This window comes from Cygnus olor, chromosome Z (assembly GCF_009769625.2).
Source record: "Cygnus olor isolate bCygOlo1 chromosome Z, bCygOlo1.pri.v2, whole genome shotgun sequence".
Lineage (NCBI taxonomy): Eukaryota > Metazoa > Chordata > Aves > Anseriformes > Anatidae > Cygnus > Cygnus olor.
Window position 1 is genome coordinate 35,194,784 of NC_049198.1, and position 14,424 is coordinate 35,209,207.

At 36.9% G+C, this 14,424-nt stretch overlaps 1 protein-coding gene across 1 annotated transcript in view; it reads left to right on the top strand.

The window, feature by feature from the left end:
* SH3GL2 (SH3 domain containing GRB2 like 2, endophilin A1) overlaps positions 1-14,155 on the top strand; it is a 95,420-nt gene extending 81,265 nt beyond the window's left edge. The window contains exons 4-9 of the mRNA XM_040541456.1: positions 3,577-3,720; positions 5,580-5,713; positions 6,509-6,667; positions 8,190-8,293; positions 9,965-10,095; positions 12,661-14,155. Coding sequence (XP_040397390.1) covers positions 3,577-3,720; positions 5,580-5,713; positions 6,509-6,667; positions 8,190-8,293; positions 9,965-10,095; positions 12,661-12,860 — 872 coding nt within the window. The 3' untranslated portion in view covers positions 12,861-14,155. The remainder of the gene's footprint in view (positions 1-3,576; positions 3,721-5,579; positions 5,714-6,508; positions 6,668-8,189; positions 8,294-9,964; positions 10,096-12,660) is intronic.
* The last annotated feature ends 269 nt before the right edge of the window (positions 14,156-14,424 follow it).

The following is a 14,424-nucleotide window of genomic DNA, read 5'->3' on the forward strand; positions in this document are numbered from 1 at the left end:
AGAGAAAAAAACATTCATTCAGTGTCTCTTAATAGCTGGAAACAAATTCAAGCTAGTGTGAAACATTGTATTGCCAGTGTGGTAGAATGAAGGACCATTGCTGGTATAGCTTAATTGGTGACATTTGTATGTTAGATCACAGAGGAAAGGAGGATAATTCGATGATGCTGCCAGTGGATTGATAAAAGGAGGAAGAATATTTACAAGTACAAGAACTGTTAAAGAGAAAATAATGACTAAAATGGTTTCTATGTCAACAGATGGAATACTGTTTATGACTTGAGTCCACAGCTACATTGCTCATCATCAACAAGCACTCTGCAGGAAAAGAAATAAGATTGACAAACATGGGGCTAGTGATAAAATTGTTAACTACTGTCAAGCTGCTGTTGTCCAACATCATATAGACTGAGTAATAAGTTTTGGCTCTTCTGTGCTTCTCTGTCTTGCCTTCCTGACACATCTGAGTGATTATGATTGCTGTGAATCACAAAAGAGGCTCACTGCAACAGCAGAGAACAAAATCTCTGGAAGTAGCTCAGGGTGTGATTTCAGGCACCTGAGGCTGTTATAAGATTGCACTGCTCCAGGAAGGAGCAGTTCCCATACCCCAGCTGCACATTTTTTTCATTTGCTTGTGGAGTGTGTGAGTAACATCCGAAGATTAAAATTGTAATAGACAGGGGAAGATTTACTTTTTTTGCATATGAAATGAGATCACCTTATTTGCCACCTGGGCAGAGGTAGCAGATGGAGTAAGCAGAAAGGAGGACTACCTCTTGTAGCTCTCACCTGATCTTGGATTGGTGTATGCTGATTGCAAAAGGGCTCCTATATAGTGATATGAATTACATGGAAAAATGACATTCTTCTTCAATAAAAGAAAAAAGATTATTTCCGTACAACTAATATAGTATTTGCCAAAATAGTATTTGAGGCACCCAAACTACCTATTTCCATTATTTCATTATTTCCTGTTTTTGTTTGTTTGTTTTGTTTTGTTTGTTTTAATAAGAAATAGAAACATTAAATTAGAAAGTGGAGGGAAAATTAATGAAAAAAAAAAAAAACACTTTAACAGCAATATGATTTTCTTTAGAAGTTTACCTGATTTCCATAGGATAAAGAAGGTTTGCGGTGTACCGCACACTCCTTGATAAGTAAGATATGCCCTGAAAACAGCATTATGATTGTATAACAGCGTACAGCAGTATGAGAGATCTATTGTCTTCATGGTACTTTGGGGGATCAACAAATGAAGTAAGCACCATTGCCTAACTTCAATAAACAGTTAGTGAACTGATACTAGAAGGAAAAGAAGGGAAAGGAAATAAGGAGAAGAAAGGAAAAAGAAGAATTTTAATGACAAAGGTGAAGTTATTGAAAGAGATGTTGGCTGAGGTTACTGTGAAGGAAAAAGCTTTGTAGACTTCCAAATTATGAAAAAAAAAAAAGGAAGGCCTCTTGAAAAATGACTAAAATTAAATATGATGAAGGCTTGGAGACTTTCCATGAAGATGTACATGTAATTTGAAGAAAAAGAGATGAAAGATGAACATGATTGAAAGTAGAAATAATGAGTATAAAGACAGAATAAAGAACTATGTTTCACCATGGGTCTGTTAACACTTGCTATTAAGGTGAATCATAAGTGACAGCAGGGAAGTCAATACAAATGAGAGAACTGGCAAAAGAATCAAGCATTCAGATCACCACCATGTAGTGCTTTGTACATCTCTGCCTGTCTTCACTCAGGTTGAGACATAACTTAGAAAAGAAAGTATGTGGCACTAGCACAGCAAAAGCAATAGAACTGAAATGGGTCAGGATGGGATTTTCAGACTGACTGAGCACAAGCCTACCTCAGCTTCCCTGGAAGTTACTGGAATCAACTTTAAAAGAAGGAAGGTGGAATGAAGACACTGGTGGATGTATTCTAAGATTTTATACTAAAATGATGTGATTTGGGACTTTAAATTTCCAATAAAGTTAACTGTAGAAACCAAATTTAATGCTTACAACGAATAGATGAATCACTGAAGCATGAATTTTTCATGCGTACCTTTCTCCCCTTCTTGCCCTTCCCTTATTGTTCTTTCATCTATTGCATTCTTTCCTATACTTTTTTCTTTTTACTCTTGCCAGTCTGTCTAGAATATAGCCACATTGTTGTTTTTTAAAATTCCCTCTTTTGTTTTTGCTTTAATTTCTGAAACTATTCCCATTTGTTCCCATTTTAATTCAGCTTGCTGCCTCTATTCCTCTGTTTCCATTTCTTGTCCTACTGATTTTGTTTGTGCCTGGGTTCCATTTTGTGCTTCTGTATTTTCCCTTTTCAACCATCCTTTCAATGCCATTTTTAAAGGCCACGCACTTCATTAAAATGCAGTTTCTTATACGGAGCAGTCAGCTAGTCAGCTGAATGTAGTTTTGTAATGGGTAGCAACACAAAGCATCAAACAATTCCAAGTGCAGAAAAGCATGATCTGATGTCGCTGAAGTGCAGTGAGAAAGCTTACAAAAATATGGTTACTATATATTAAAAACATGTTATCTTTTCATAGCTGCTTCCCAGGCAAAATAAGTACTATGACATTTGCCTTATTTTCCTTTGTTTGCACATCTATGTCTGTGCATATGCCATGAAGTGAAACACATTCAGCAACGAAAAACATCTTTTGATATACACTATTCATCAGTAAATTAAGAGCAAAACACTTGCTGACTGCAGCCTGCTGATGTTTTCGTCTTACAGAAATGCATGCAAGGCTGAGTGTTGAACAATGACATTAGCTACTGATGTTTTTTTCCACAGAAATGCTAACTCATATGAGCAACTGCCAGAATTGAATCTTTGCATGGAGGAAGGTAGAGGCATTCACAGCTGCTGTCCTGTAGCACATGCAGTAGTGTAGGCAGAGACGCATACTCTGAGTCAGCTGTGCTGGCAAAATTTGAAGTAAAATGCAATTACTTAATTCAATCTCTGCAGGCCGTTCACATTCTGTAGCTGCAAAAATTCACTTTAAAGCACATCATCAAGCAAATTATTTAGTTTATTTTTGCTGCCTTTGTTTTCATCAATTATGATAATTGTATGCTTTCTTCTGATCTGCAATTGTGTATTTGAAATAAACTAAAGTACGGTCAAAAACATATTGATGTAGGAGTTTTCCAAAATTCTCTTAAAAAAATAAATTTTTTTTTCAAAGGTTTTTGGACATTCGGGAACAAAGTTTTTATTTCATACTCTACAGATGAAAAACTGTCAAACATAAACATTTGGGGTTCCACAAGTTTAATCTTGAGAGTGCCTAGTCTTGACTTGTCCTTGACAGGAAGGCTCACTCAATCTGCTATCTGTCTGCTAGTCATGGATTCTAAGTTTAATAATTTGGGGATAGCTTAAAGATTTTTTTCCTGAGATGTAGCACATCAAACATTGTGCCTTGAAAATGTTCATGGACTTTCTTCTGTCTGAGTCATTTCAAGGGAGTTTTTGACTTGAAGTTCACAACAGAGTCTGCATATTCAAACTGTTGTGTGTTTGTAACCTCTGTCACTTTCCTTTTTCAGCTTCCAGAGCTAAACTCAGCATGATCAACACTATGTCAAAAATTCGAGGCCAGGAAAAGGGACCAGGTTACCCACAGGCTGAAGCCTTGCTGGCAGATGCAATGCTGAAATTTGGCCGTGAACTTGGAGAAGAATGCAACTTTGGTAACTTTATTACTTCCCTTTCCATTATACTGAAATAAAAACGGTAACAAAATTTAGTATTACTTTCATTATTGAAGTCTTGTGCTCTTATAAAGGAATAAATTCTGCAAAAAATGTGAGAGTTCAGCTTCATCAGTCTTAACCTTTTGAGGTCAACCTGCTGAGATGACGTGGTTCCAGTATCTTCCGCAGATTTGAACTAGAGATTTTTCTCTTAGAGCTGGAAGTCAAATTGTTTCCATTTGGAACCATACCCATACAGGCTTTAGGCTCTGTCATAGATTATGCTAAAGGGTCTTTGTTGTGGTGGAAGATATATGTGTTCAGAAATGGTATTATTGTCTATATGTGTGTACAATAAGAACCTTTTAACCTCAGAATTAATGTTACTGTCTTCATTACAGGCAAGGAATTAAGGCTAATCCATTTTTTAAAAGCCATTACTGAAAATCTTCATTCCTTGCATTTTGGCCTTTTTTCTGGCCAGCTTACACATTTAAGGCACTAGTGAATACTCCTGTCTTACCTGTAAAATCCTTCTTCTCACCAAGCCCCAGATGAATTTACAACTTCCCGAGTCAGAAATGTTAAACCAAGATTTTGCATGGTGTTCTTTAACACTAGAGGTCTAAGTAAAAGAGGTAGCATTCATTGCAGGATCGTTTGTGTCCTAATTGTGTGAGCTTCTCTGTTGGCTGTTTTTATATGTCAACACCCCAAACATTCAAATAGGACCCTGAAAATTCTGATTCCTCTTTGAATCTTCATAGCACGTTGTTCCTTTGTTCCTGGCATAAAGATATGTGCAATGGAGAAGGTACTTGTTTGTTGACTAGTAATTGACTAGCTTGGCAAATGTAGGCTGGTTTGTACTAAACACTGCTGAATTATTTTTTTTATTGGTTGCCTCTCACTTGCTGAATTTCAACTATATTTTTAAAGTGAAAATGAAGAACTAATAGAATTTAATTTGTGCAAATTGCTGTGTATTCTCTGATGATTGCATTAGTACACAGCAGAATAGATATGGCAATTATTTTCACATTCTTAACTAATAGGAGCTGTTATGGCTGTTTGTCATCCAGGTCTGGCAGGCTCTCTAATTTTGCCTTGCACTGCTGGCATCCCCTGCTTGGGAGACAAAGCTCCTTCTGATCCCTTTCATTTTTAAGTTTTCAGACCCTTTCTGTTCTTGAAGGGAAAGTGGACTTTCTTCCACCATCCTACATCTCAAACCACAGAGTATTTTTGAGCTTTTGTTTCTATGTAGAGGACATAAAATAGAACAGTAACTTTTGTGGACATCAAGTGAGTCTTGGAGGAGATCTCAGAAATTCAGGCAGCTAATTCTTACTGAGTTATATGAACTTGTCTAAGGGTATGAACTTGAGAATTTCTTCAAAAGAATCTTTCATTCCCCCACCCCGCCCAATAAAAAAAACATTGTAAATGTTAACTATTTTTACGTTCTTTGATACAAATAGGAAGACCTAGACTTGCATTAAAACTATTTTTATATGCAATCTAACGTCTGGCAGCAACACTGGAGCAAATGAATATAATTATTTTCTAACATATTTTCTTCACAAGATTGAGGAATGAATGGACAATGAGGTGTGTGTAGAGGCAGGCTGTCTTTATGCAGCATGAATTCTCAAGTTCAGGTGTATCGCAAGGCATAAACTCTGGGGGCTGCAGAAATGCAAAATACATGTTGCCCTTTCACGTGGTGTGTCATACTCTGTTTCTTTCCTAAACTTGAGGCTGAAAATTAAATATTAGCTGAAATTACCATGAGTCAATTTCGTTCTACAGTGCTTGGAACTAAGTTAAGTTAAACGGGGCATCCTCTTTTTCAGGACCAGCACTTGCAGATGTGGGAGAAGCTATGAAGGAGCTTTCTGAGGTCAAAGACTCTTTAGACATGGAAGTTAAACAAAACTTCATCGACCCACTTCAGAATCTCCATGACAAAGACCTGAGAGAAATACAGGTATTGTCCTAAACGTGGTAGTTGTACTCTGTACAGAATATGTAAATGTTCAAAATTTGTTTGTTGTCTAATTTTAAAAGGGCTTTTTGTCTACAGAGGATCTGATTTGGTCTGTTGCTTTGAGTTTTACTTTCCAGTCCTGTCTCTCTCATTGATGGTTTACAAGGGGAAAGATCAAAATTCTAACATTGATGCTTCTGAGGGAAAGTAAACACCTGAATATTCATTCTGGGGCTGGTAGCATTAACTTTTTGGGGGTTTGACCTGGCAACTACTAAATAGAATGACACGACTGTTCTGTCAGTTAACAAACCGGAAAATCTTTAATAAAAGGTAACATTAAGATCCTTTGGTGATCTGATGAAACTGTATTTTCTCTGTTGCTTTGTTCATGAAAACTATGATGCAAGCAAAAATGTACAACCTTTTGACTTTACTTGAATTTTCCCTTAAATTTCTAGGGGAAAATAACAGTGTTCAGGCAACTCTACATCAGAGTTAAATGTCAGAAACTCTCGTATCTTTTATACAAGTATTGACTGCAGTTATCCATTCTGTGTGTATTCTGTGTGGCCTTTTTTAATGCTGAATGTCTGTCATATTTAGAGGGCAGAGCATCTCAAAAGAGATGTAAAACCACGTCATTGTTGTTCCCCTCTGAGGAAGGGATGATATACAGCAAACAGCACATACTTGAAAATCTACATGGACTATCTGATTACAATGCAGATAGCTTTTGGCTAAAGAGAGTTGGGAAACACCCTTTATTCTGTGCTTGCCTTTTTGTTTTTTCAGCATCACCTAAAGAAAATGGAGGGTCGGCGCCTGGATTTTGACTACAAGAAGAAAAGACAGGGCAAGCTCCCTGATGAAGAGCTTCGCCAAGCGCTGGAGAAATTTGATGAATCAAAAGAAATTGCTGAGTCAAGCATGTTCAACCTTCTGGAGATGGATGTGAGATATCCCTCATTTATGCTTTGAGCTGAATATTAACAACAAAAGAAAGATGCTTGTTCAGCAGTGAAGGCAATCTAAAGCAGTCTAGAACTTGAAAACCTGTATAAGTCTGTGATGCCACAGTTTCCTATAACTTTAAAATGGGGAAGCACTTCCTACCTCACTAGACTCAGTGAGACACAGTGAGAAGCTGTAGTAACGTACAGCATGCACATGCAGGACTAATTTAGCAAGTGTTTGATAAATAAATGAGATAAAGAACATCAATCCTCTGTAACAGCGTTGTGCTTCGTTACTGAACAGTGTCACTTACAAAGACACAACACCTTCCTATTTAGAATTACATAAATGTAAATCATGATTTTTACTTTGCTGTTGTTTTGGGGTATGATCTGAGGCATTTGTTCAAGTATGTATGCTGCTGAGATGATTGGTAAACGTCAGAGATGATAAGCTCACAACCCCCATGGTCTCTGCTGTAATCGTATGCAGTAATGAATAGAAAAGCCAAACTTAATGTGACTGCTGAAACATGACTTTGCAGCATATTTTTCACTTACGCGCTAGTTGAGGAATGAGCATCTATTAGTTTTCTTTATTTTCTATTTGTAAGTAATCTTGAAACTGTAACGCGAGAAGAAAAAGTTGCTACTTCTGGATGAAAACAAACAAACAAACAAACATTACATCTGAAGTCTGTCTTACAGGGTATCTTGTCAACTGATACTCTATTTAAATATTCCAGTTGAAGGAAATGACCGGTTTTAAGTTTAAATTCATGTGTAACTTAATACCTCATTTTGTTGCCAGAGCGCTTTAGAGGGGACCTAACAAAAATGAAAACATTTGCATGTCATAAATGAAATACAGCTGTGCTAAAATGAAAGTATAATGAATTTGTAGTTTTAATCCCTGTACTAAAATACATCCCCATATAACTAGATAGTCCTGGCCTGCATGACACCGTTGAGGTGTGTTGTGTGAACTGCTGGGAACTACAGCATCCTCACAAGAGCTTTGGATGATTTTTCCCTCACGAAGTAGAATTCTGTCTGACTTCACTACAAATACCCTACATACAAAAGGATGTAACATCTTCCTGTTTCTGTCTATTTCACAGCCCAGAATGCATAAGAAGCATGACCGTACTCTGTACCATTTTGTGCCCATCTAATGGTGGGACAGAGAAGGTGTACTATGTTTTCATTACAGTCTGATCTTTACTTTCACAGTGTTTCCTGAATGAAGTAGGTCTGTAGGCTACTGTTCGTGCAAATAGGCCATGGAGATGATCAACAGAGAAAAGTTGCAGTCACCATTCCATATCCGATCATAACCAGACATGGTAATACATAAAGGCTGATATGTAACTATTTATGAACTACAAAGATGGATGAATTTTTTAGAGTGAAAAGCAAAGGCACTGCCTTTGCAGTGTCAGCTTGAAAGTGGTCTTTACTTTCTACTGCTGATGTGTTGATACTGACCTAAGATACGATGTTTTAATGTCAATCCTCAGATTGAACAAGTGAGCCAGCTTTCTGCTCTTGTACAAGCCCAGCTGGAGTACCACAAGCAGGCCACACAGATCCTTCAGCGAGTTACTTCTAAGCTGGAAGACAGGTAATACACTTCCTTTAAATTTGTTGAATTGCTTTTTATGTTTTCCAGAGGCAGAAAACCTATAAGTAGGATGCAAAATGTATGTAACACTGACTTACAATGTTTATAAACACATGCTTTCAATTAAATCACATTTGATAGCTTTAGTGAGCTGAGATGCTTTCCTCTACTCAGTCACTCAGAATCATCTACATCTCTAAAACACATAAACCTTAATTTGCAGTTGCCTGGTGAGACAGTCTTTGTTTTCGTAACCACACAATTAACAAGTTCCAAAAGATAACCTTTCTACACATTAATGGAAGGGTTAAACTTCCTTAAAATACCATGATTCCAGGAAAGGACTTGGCAAACATTGGAAGACTTAGAGTAAAATTCATAAAATCTGGAAGGTCAGCAAAGACTTTTCCTTTTAAATTCTCTTTTTCATCGAGTAGAAGGAGTATCATGACAGAGCAGCTGGGAAGCAAGAACAGTTTCCTTGGAGATATTTCTTTTCTGAAGAAACAAGGCTCTTGCTGAGCTTTTAGAGAGATTTTAGCAAGTCACTAAAACTGTCACCTTCAACTTCATAATCTGTGAAAAATGGTATCTGCTTCACAGAAATATTATGTATAATAGAATTAAGTATTTTTTTATTCAAAACTTTACTGTGAACTGTAACTGAATGAAATACAACAAAGCCTTTTTGTTTAAGTTTATTTTGACAACATCATTACTATTGTTTTAAATATATTTCTGTTTTATATTTCTGAAGAAGAAAAGCAATTTCTGGGGACTGACTAATACTGATAATATTTTGGATGGTGAAGAGACTCTTGTTATCAGGACCAAAACTGGTTAAGTTAGAAGCAGTTTTTTTCAATACATAAATCAAAATGCTACCAACAGCAACTCTGGGGCCAAACTAGGGACAGTTAGATAAACCAACTTGCACTTTAAATGCAAAGATCTTGACTCAAATATTCTTCCCTAAGTGGTATTAGAATTACTTATGGAAGTTGTTTTGCATAAATTGCTCTCATTTTATCAACCTTAACTATGAATCTGAAAAAGTACCCTTTCCTAGAAATTCTAGACTTCTCAATTAAAAGAATAAATTAAAATGAATGATGCATAATATTTTTATTTTGGGAATCCAGGAAAACTGGAGTTGCACGTCTCTGTGAAACAAGTATTCCAAATTACAGATGAATGGAGTCAATACAGCTGAAGTCAATACATTCCCACACAGTCTCTGCACAAAATGACAAGAGTTGGCATCAACCAACTGAATAGTTAAGGCTTGCCAAAAACAGCAGCAAAATAACAGGTTTCAGTCAAGCTAAAAATGAGGGTAGAGATATTTGTACAGTCCTTCTTTTAGCATTGCTAGATCATATCACAGGTTTTTCTCCATTATAAGCTCTTTGTTATTCTTAGACAAAAGGAAGTTGGCCAAAACGCTATTTCTTAAGGGAAAAGAAAAATTAATAACTCCATGGCACAGTTGCATCAGGTCATTATTGGTAATTTGAACTAACACATTAAATAAAAATTACTCCAAATCCCAAAACTTTTTTAGACAGGCTGATTGATGGATGTTAACTTTAGCCTTGGAAATAATGATGCTTGCATCTCATCTGTTGACAAGAAAGTAACTCTTGACATTCAACTGATATGTTTTGGCAGAATAAAAGAGGCGTCATCTCAGCCCAAAAGAGAATACCAGCCCAAACCTCGTATGAGCCTGGATTTCACAACTGGTGACAATACTCAGCACAATGGAGGAATATCCCATGCCACCACTCCCAAACCAGCAGGTAATGGCAGCAACAATGTGAGAAAAAAGCGCCAAATTTGGCTGAATTTTACTACAATGCAGAAGTTCCATGCTTCGTCCTAGAGAGTAGTTCTTCATTAGTGAGGGAAAATGAAAATGAAGATAGTACAGGTGAACTACTTGAACTGTTTGAACTGGCTATACCAATTCCACCAAAGGACACGGTCCAGTTGCAAAACAAAGTACAGCATTCTTTCTGAAATGTTCACATCCTCAGGCATGTGAACATGGATCCACTGCTTTAAATCTGTCTTTGAGTCAGAAGTTTCCTTAGTCCTAGAAACACAAAGAGATGCTGCCATACTAAATTCACCTTGAAATACAGATCTTAACAAAACAATCATTTAGAAAACCCAAAAACCAACTGTAAGTTTTCCATGAGCATGCAGAATCCTGACACCCCAAAAAACTCCATAATCTTATCCTGCTCTGTAAAGACAGACATACAGCCTGAAATTAAAAATCACTAAAAACAAGAACAAAGCGAAGTGAGTTTTTCATTCAGCTGGGAACAGGATGAAACATTTATGTAAGCATGCATCATTATTGTCTTAACGATGTGCTTTAGTTCATATCGGCATATACTAAGAAAGCCTTGTTGCTTGTTTCTCACAGTAATGGTCTGTTAATTCCATGTTACAGTGATGGTTGTCCTCTGTCTGGTCCCTGACATCAGCTGTTCCAGTTGATCTCAATGACAATAGCTAGCACATTCTGTATTGCAAGATAGTGGTTTTTCACTAGATCTTTAGTCAGGATTTCCTTCCTTCTTGTTGTATCCTGATGTGAATATTTAATGTTCTCCCAAGTACAGGCAGCAACAGTATCTCCATTTGCCACCTGCAACTGGAAATTGTCATGCATAGCCTTCTAAAGTAGTAATTTTCTCATTATACTGGCAAGACATGGGGGATTATACAAGGGATTATGCACGGGGGGTTATACTAGGGATTCCTTGTGCTTGAGTGTGGCTTGAGTCTTGCATAGTAAAGGTCTTCCTGTCTTGTCATCAGAATTTTCTTCTTCCTTTGTGTTTTTGTGGTGTCATGAACACTTGTCTGTGCAAAGGCAGTACAGACTGATATTCCTGTATCCCTTAAGCATTTGTGTTTTCCTTTTCAGAGAGCAATATTTAGCATTTTCTTCATTAGGGGTTCTGTCTTTTGAAGTTCTCATCAGTTTCAGAGAATTGTCTTCTTATTTGAAAATTCTTTAATATAGGTTTGGGCTGGTTCATTCAAAGCTCAGATCTTCAATGTTCATTTGAATTTTAGTTCTAGTTTACCTTTCATAGCTAAGTCTTCTGTGTTTCAGCTGGTAGTGATGAGGATACCAAACAGGCATCATAAGGCTTGTTAATGCCAGCAAAATAGACTTCATGAAAAATAAAGGATGTCTGCTCTCTTATCTTTATCTTTAACTTTACTCCTCCAGCAAAATAAACAGTGAGCAATATGTAAAGAAATGAAAGGAGGTTTCACTACAGAATTTCATAAATTAAATATACTATCTGAAAAGCTTATTGTATTGACATCTATAGAAATGTAGCTCAAGCATAGGTCTTCATTCATCATGAAGCCAGTACATATGAAAAAGCTGGAATATGTATTCCTAGAAATGTCATTATAAGGTAATGGCATGCATCAGTTCACTCAGACCACTGGAAGTACATGAACTTTTACTATGGGAAGTCAGGTAGGAATATAAGTTTCATACATTGTAGTTCTGATAAATCCTAAATATTTTGACCAGGAACAGTTGTGCTTTTGGTAGGCTTGAAGCTATAGAGACTTGGGAGGTAGAAGGGTGGGGCAAGAAGGAAAGAATATTTCTTAATTTCATATAAGCTATGAAAATCTAAACTAACTAATGACTTTAAGTAATATTTGTTAGCCATTCTAAAGGGTTTACATGATGTTTATCAGCTACCATATTTGAAAGCTTTCCATTTTAAACCTGTTCCAAATCTACCCTGATGGCCACGCAATCATCATTTTTTTTGTGGTAATGGGGAGAAATTGTCATTGGAAACCTCGCTTTTAAATTCTGAAGATTAGGATCATGTATGACTGTTTGAAGTATATCTGTACCAGTGAAGATTCCAAATAAAGGCATAGTTAAATCTTCACTCTTGTTTCAATATACCCCTTTCACTGTTTACCTGAGACCCAGACAAAGCATCTGTGCCAGTAAAGATGGAAATTTATTTGGGCTTTTGCTTCATTTTGTGTGTTTTGTAAACAGATAAAAATCAGATCCCAAACTGGTAGTAGCCGCTCTTTTAGGACTGGGCTTGACTATAGTTTAGTTATTTTAGTAGTCTCATTTACTAGCAGAACCACATGTGAAGACTCAAGGCTGTCAAAAGCTTTTAACTACCTTCTAATGCAGTTTAGCAGTCCAAATTTAGATGCTGTCAAAGGACTGTCATCACCATATGAATTACCTCAGAACGGCAAAATTTGTAGAAAGTAGGAGGGTTAAATGGATACTGTAACAGTCATGATTTTTAAACATGCTGTTTCTTTCTGTTTCTTCTCCACAGGTGCTCACATGGATCAGCCATGCTGCCGAGCTCTGTATGACTTTGAACCAGAAAATGAGGGGGAGCTGGGATTTAAAGAGGGTGATATTATTACCCTTACTAACCAGATTGATGAAAACTGGTATGAAGGGATGCTTCATGGCCAGTCAGGCTTCTTCCCTATCAATTATGTTGATATTCTAGTTCCTTTACCCAATTAGAATGGCTGATTCACCACCTCTGACCCAGATAGTAATGTCAGTACCACTGCTTTCCAAATGCTGCTTCTTACACCTTACAAGTGCAAATTGCAGTGGTTAGAGTCATCAAGTCCCACTGAGCATCTTTGGTTTATGTGTTGTCATACTACGTAGTGGTGATGCGTGGTATCTTCTGAGCCAACACAATGTTGTGAGCCAACACAGTGTTAGATCACTTGGCCATGCTGGCCTGGTGGTAACCAGAGCTATTGCTGAGATGGAGTTGGGAAGACAATAGCAAGCCAGACAGATGACTCATGGTGAAGTAGCAGGAAGTGAAGGCGGTATTGGGAAGATAATGCCTATCACCACTGTATTACTTTTCAATCTTAGTTCTCTATAAAAAGAGGGAAGAGTTCTTACCATTCCATCTTTCCCTTCCTTATGGTACAGTTCACACAGGTCTAACCTTGTCTAACCAGAATTGTGTCTTCTGACCAAAATGGCTTGCTATTCTCACAGAGACAGTATAAATGTAGACCCTCTGGTTTCTCGAAAGTGAACCACTGTACCGTGTGCCCTTCTGATCTATGCTCATTTTTGTATTCTTGATTGTTATTTAAAACCTATTTCCATCCAGAAGTAAACTGTAAACCATAAAAAGGGGATTCCTATAACAAAAAGCTTGAACCACAAACCACATGAATTTGCCCTTCAGAAACTTTGAGCATGCTCAACAAAATGCCAATAGGAGGGCAAGATAGGGGATAAAACTGCTTAAGTGTTAACTGTTTCTTGTCAGTTTTTGGCATAAAGTCATGCTGCTTAAGAACCAGATATTCTTTGTAAACTCATTCACTGGGGAAGAAATCCAACCAAACACAACCCTCCCTTCTTTTATTTCTGTCTACCATGTGTTCTTCGAACATCATTTGTGCATATTCTGCCCTCAATGAGGACTAAATAAAACTTATTTATTTTTGTGTTGAGCAATTAAAGACATGTGGCTGTATATGCAAAAACACTTCCCCATATGTTTAGTTCATTATTTTTTTCCTCCTTACTGCACTTGGTGTGTACAGTGCTGTGCCTAGCTTCTCAGCGTTCTTTTGGTAACAATTGCAAAAGTTCTGTTAGTTTAGTAGTCCAGGGTTCTGTTTATCTAAACTATACAGACTCTTTCAGAGGTTTAATGTGTTGCTTCGAATGTGCCACTTCAGTACTGGATGATGTGAAATGAAGACATTCCCTACTGCTTTATGTATAAACTGTATCATGGAAATATTGATATTTCAAATAAATGCTGAGAGAATAACTGGAATAATGTTGTGTATTATTATTTTATTGCTTATAAATCTGTTGTGCTAACTTCAGCTAATAAGAATTTTGTTTCAGAAAGCATTTTCTTCAAACCTGACCTGCAAATGTTTATATATATATATAGGTTATTTTTTATATTATTATATTGCTTCTCTGAATTGCAACCCATATGTATAATAGCCCTCATAAACAGGGTAAGCTGAACACTGAGCACATTAAGTTAATGTCATAAAGACCAGCATCCAATCTTGTGGAGACGTGGTAT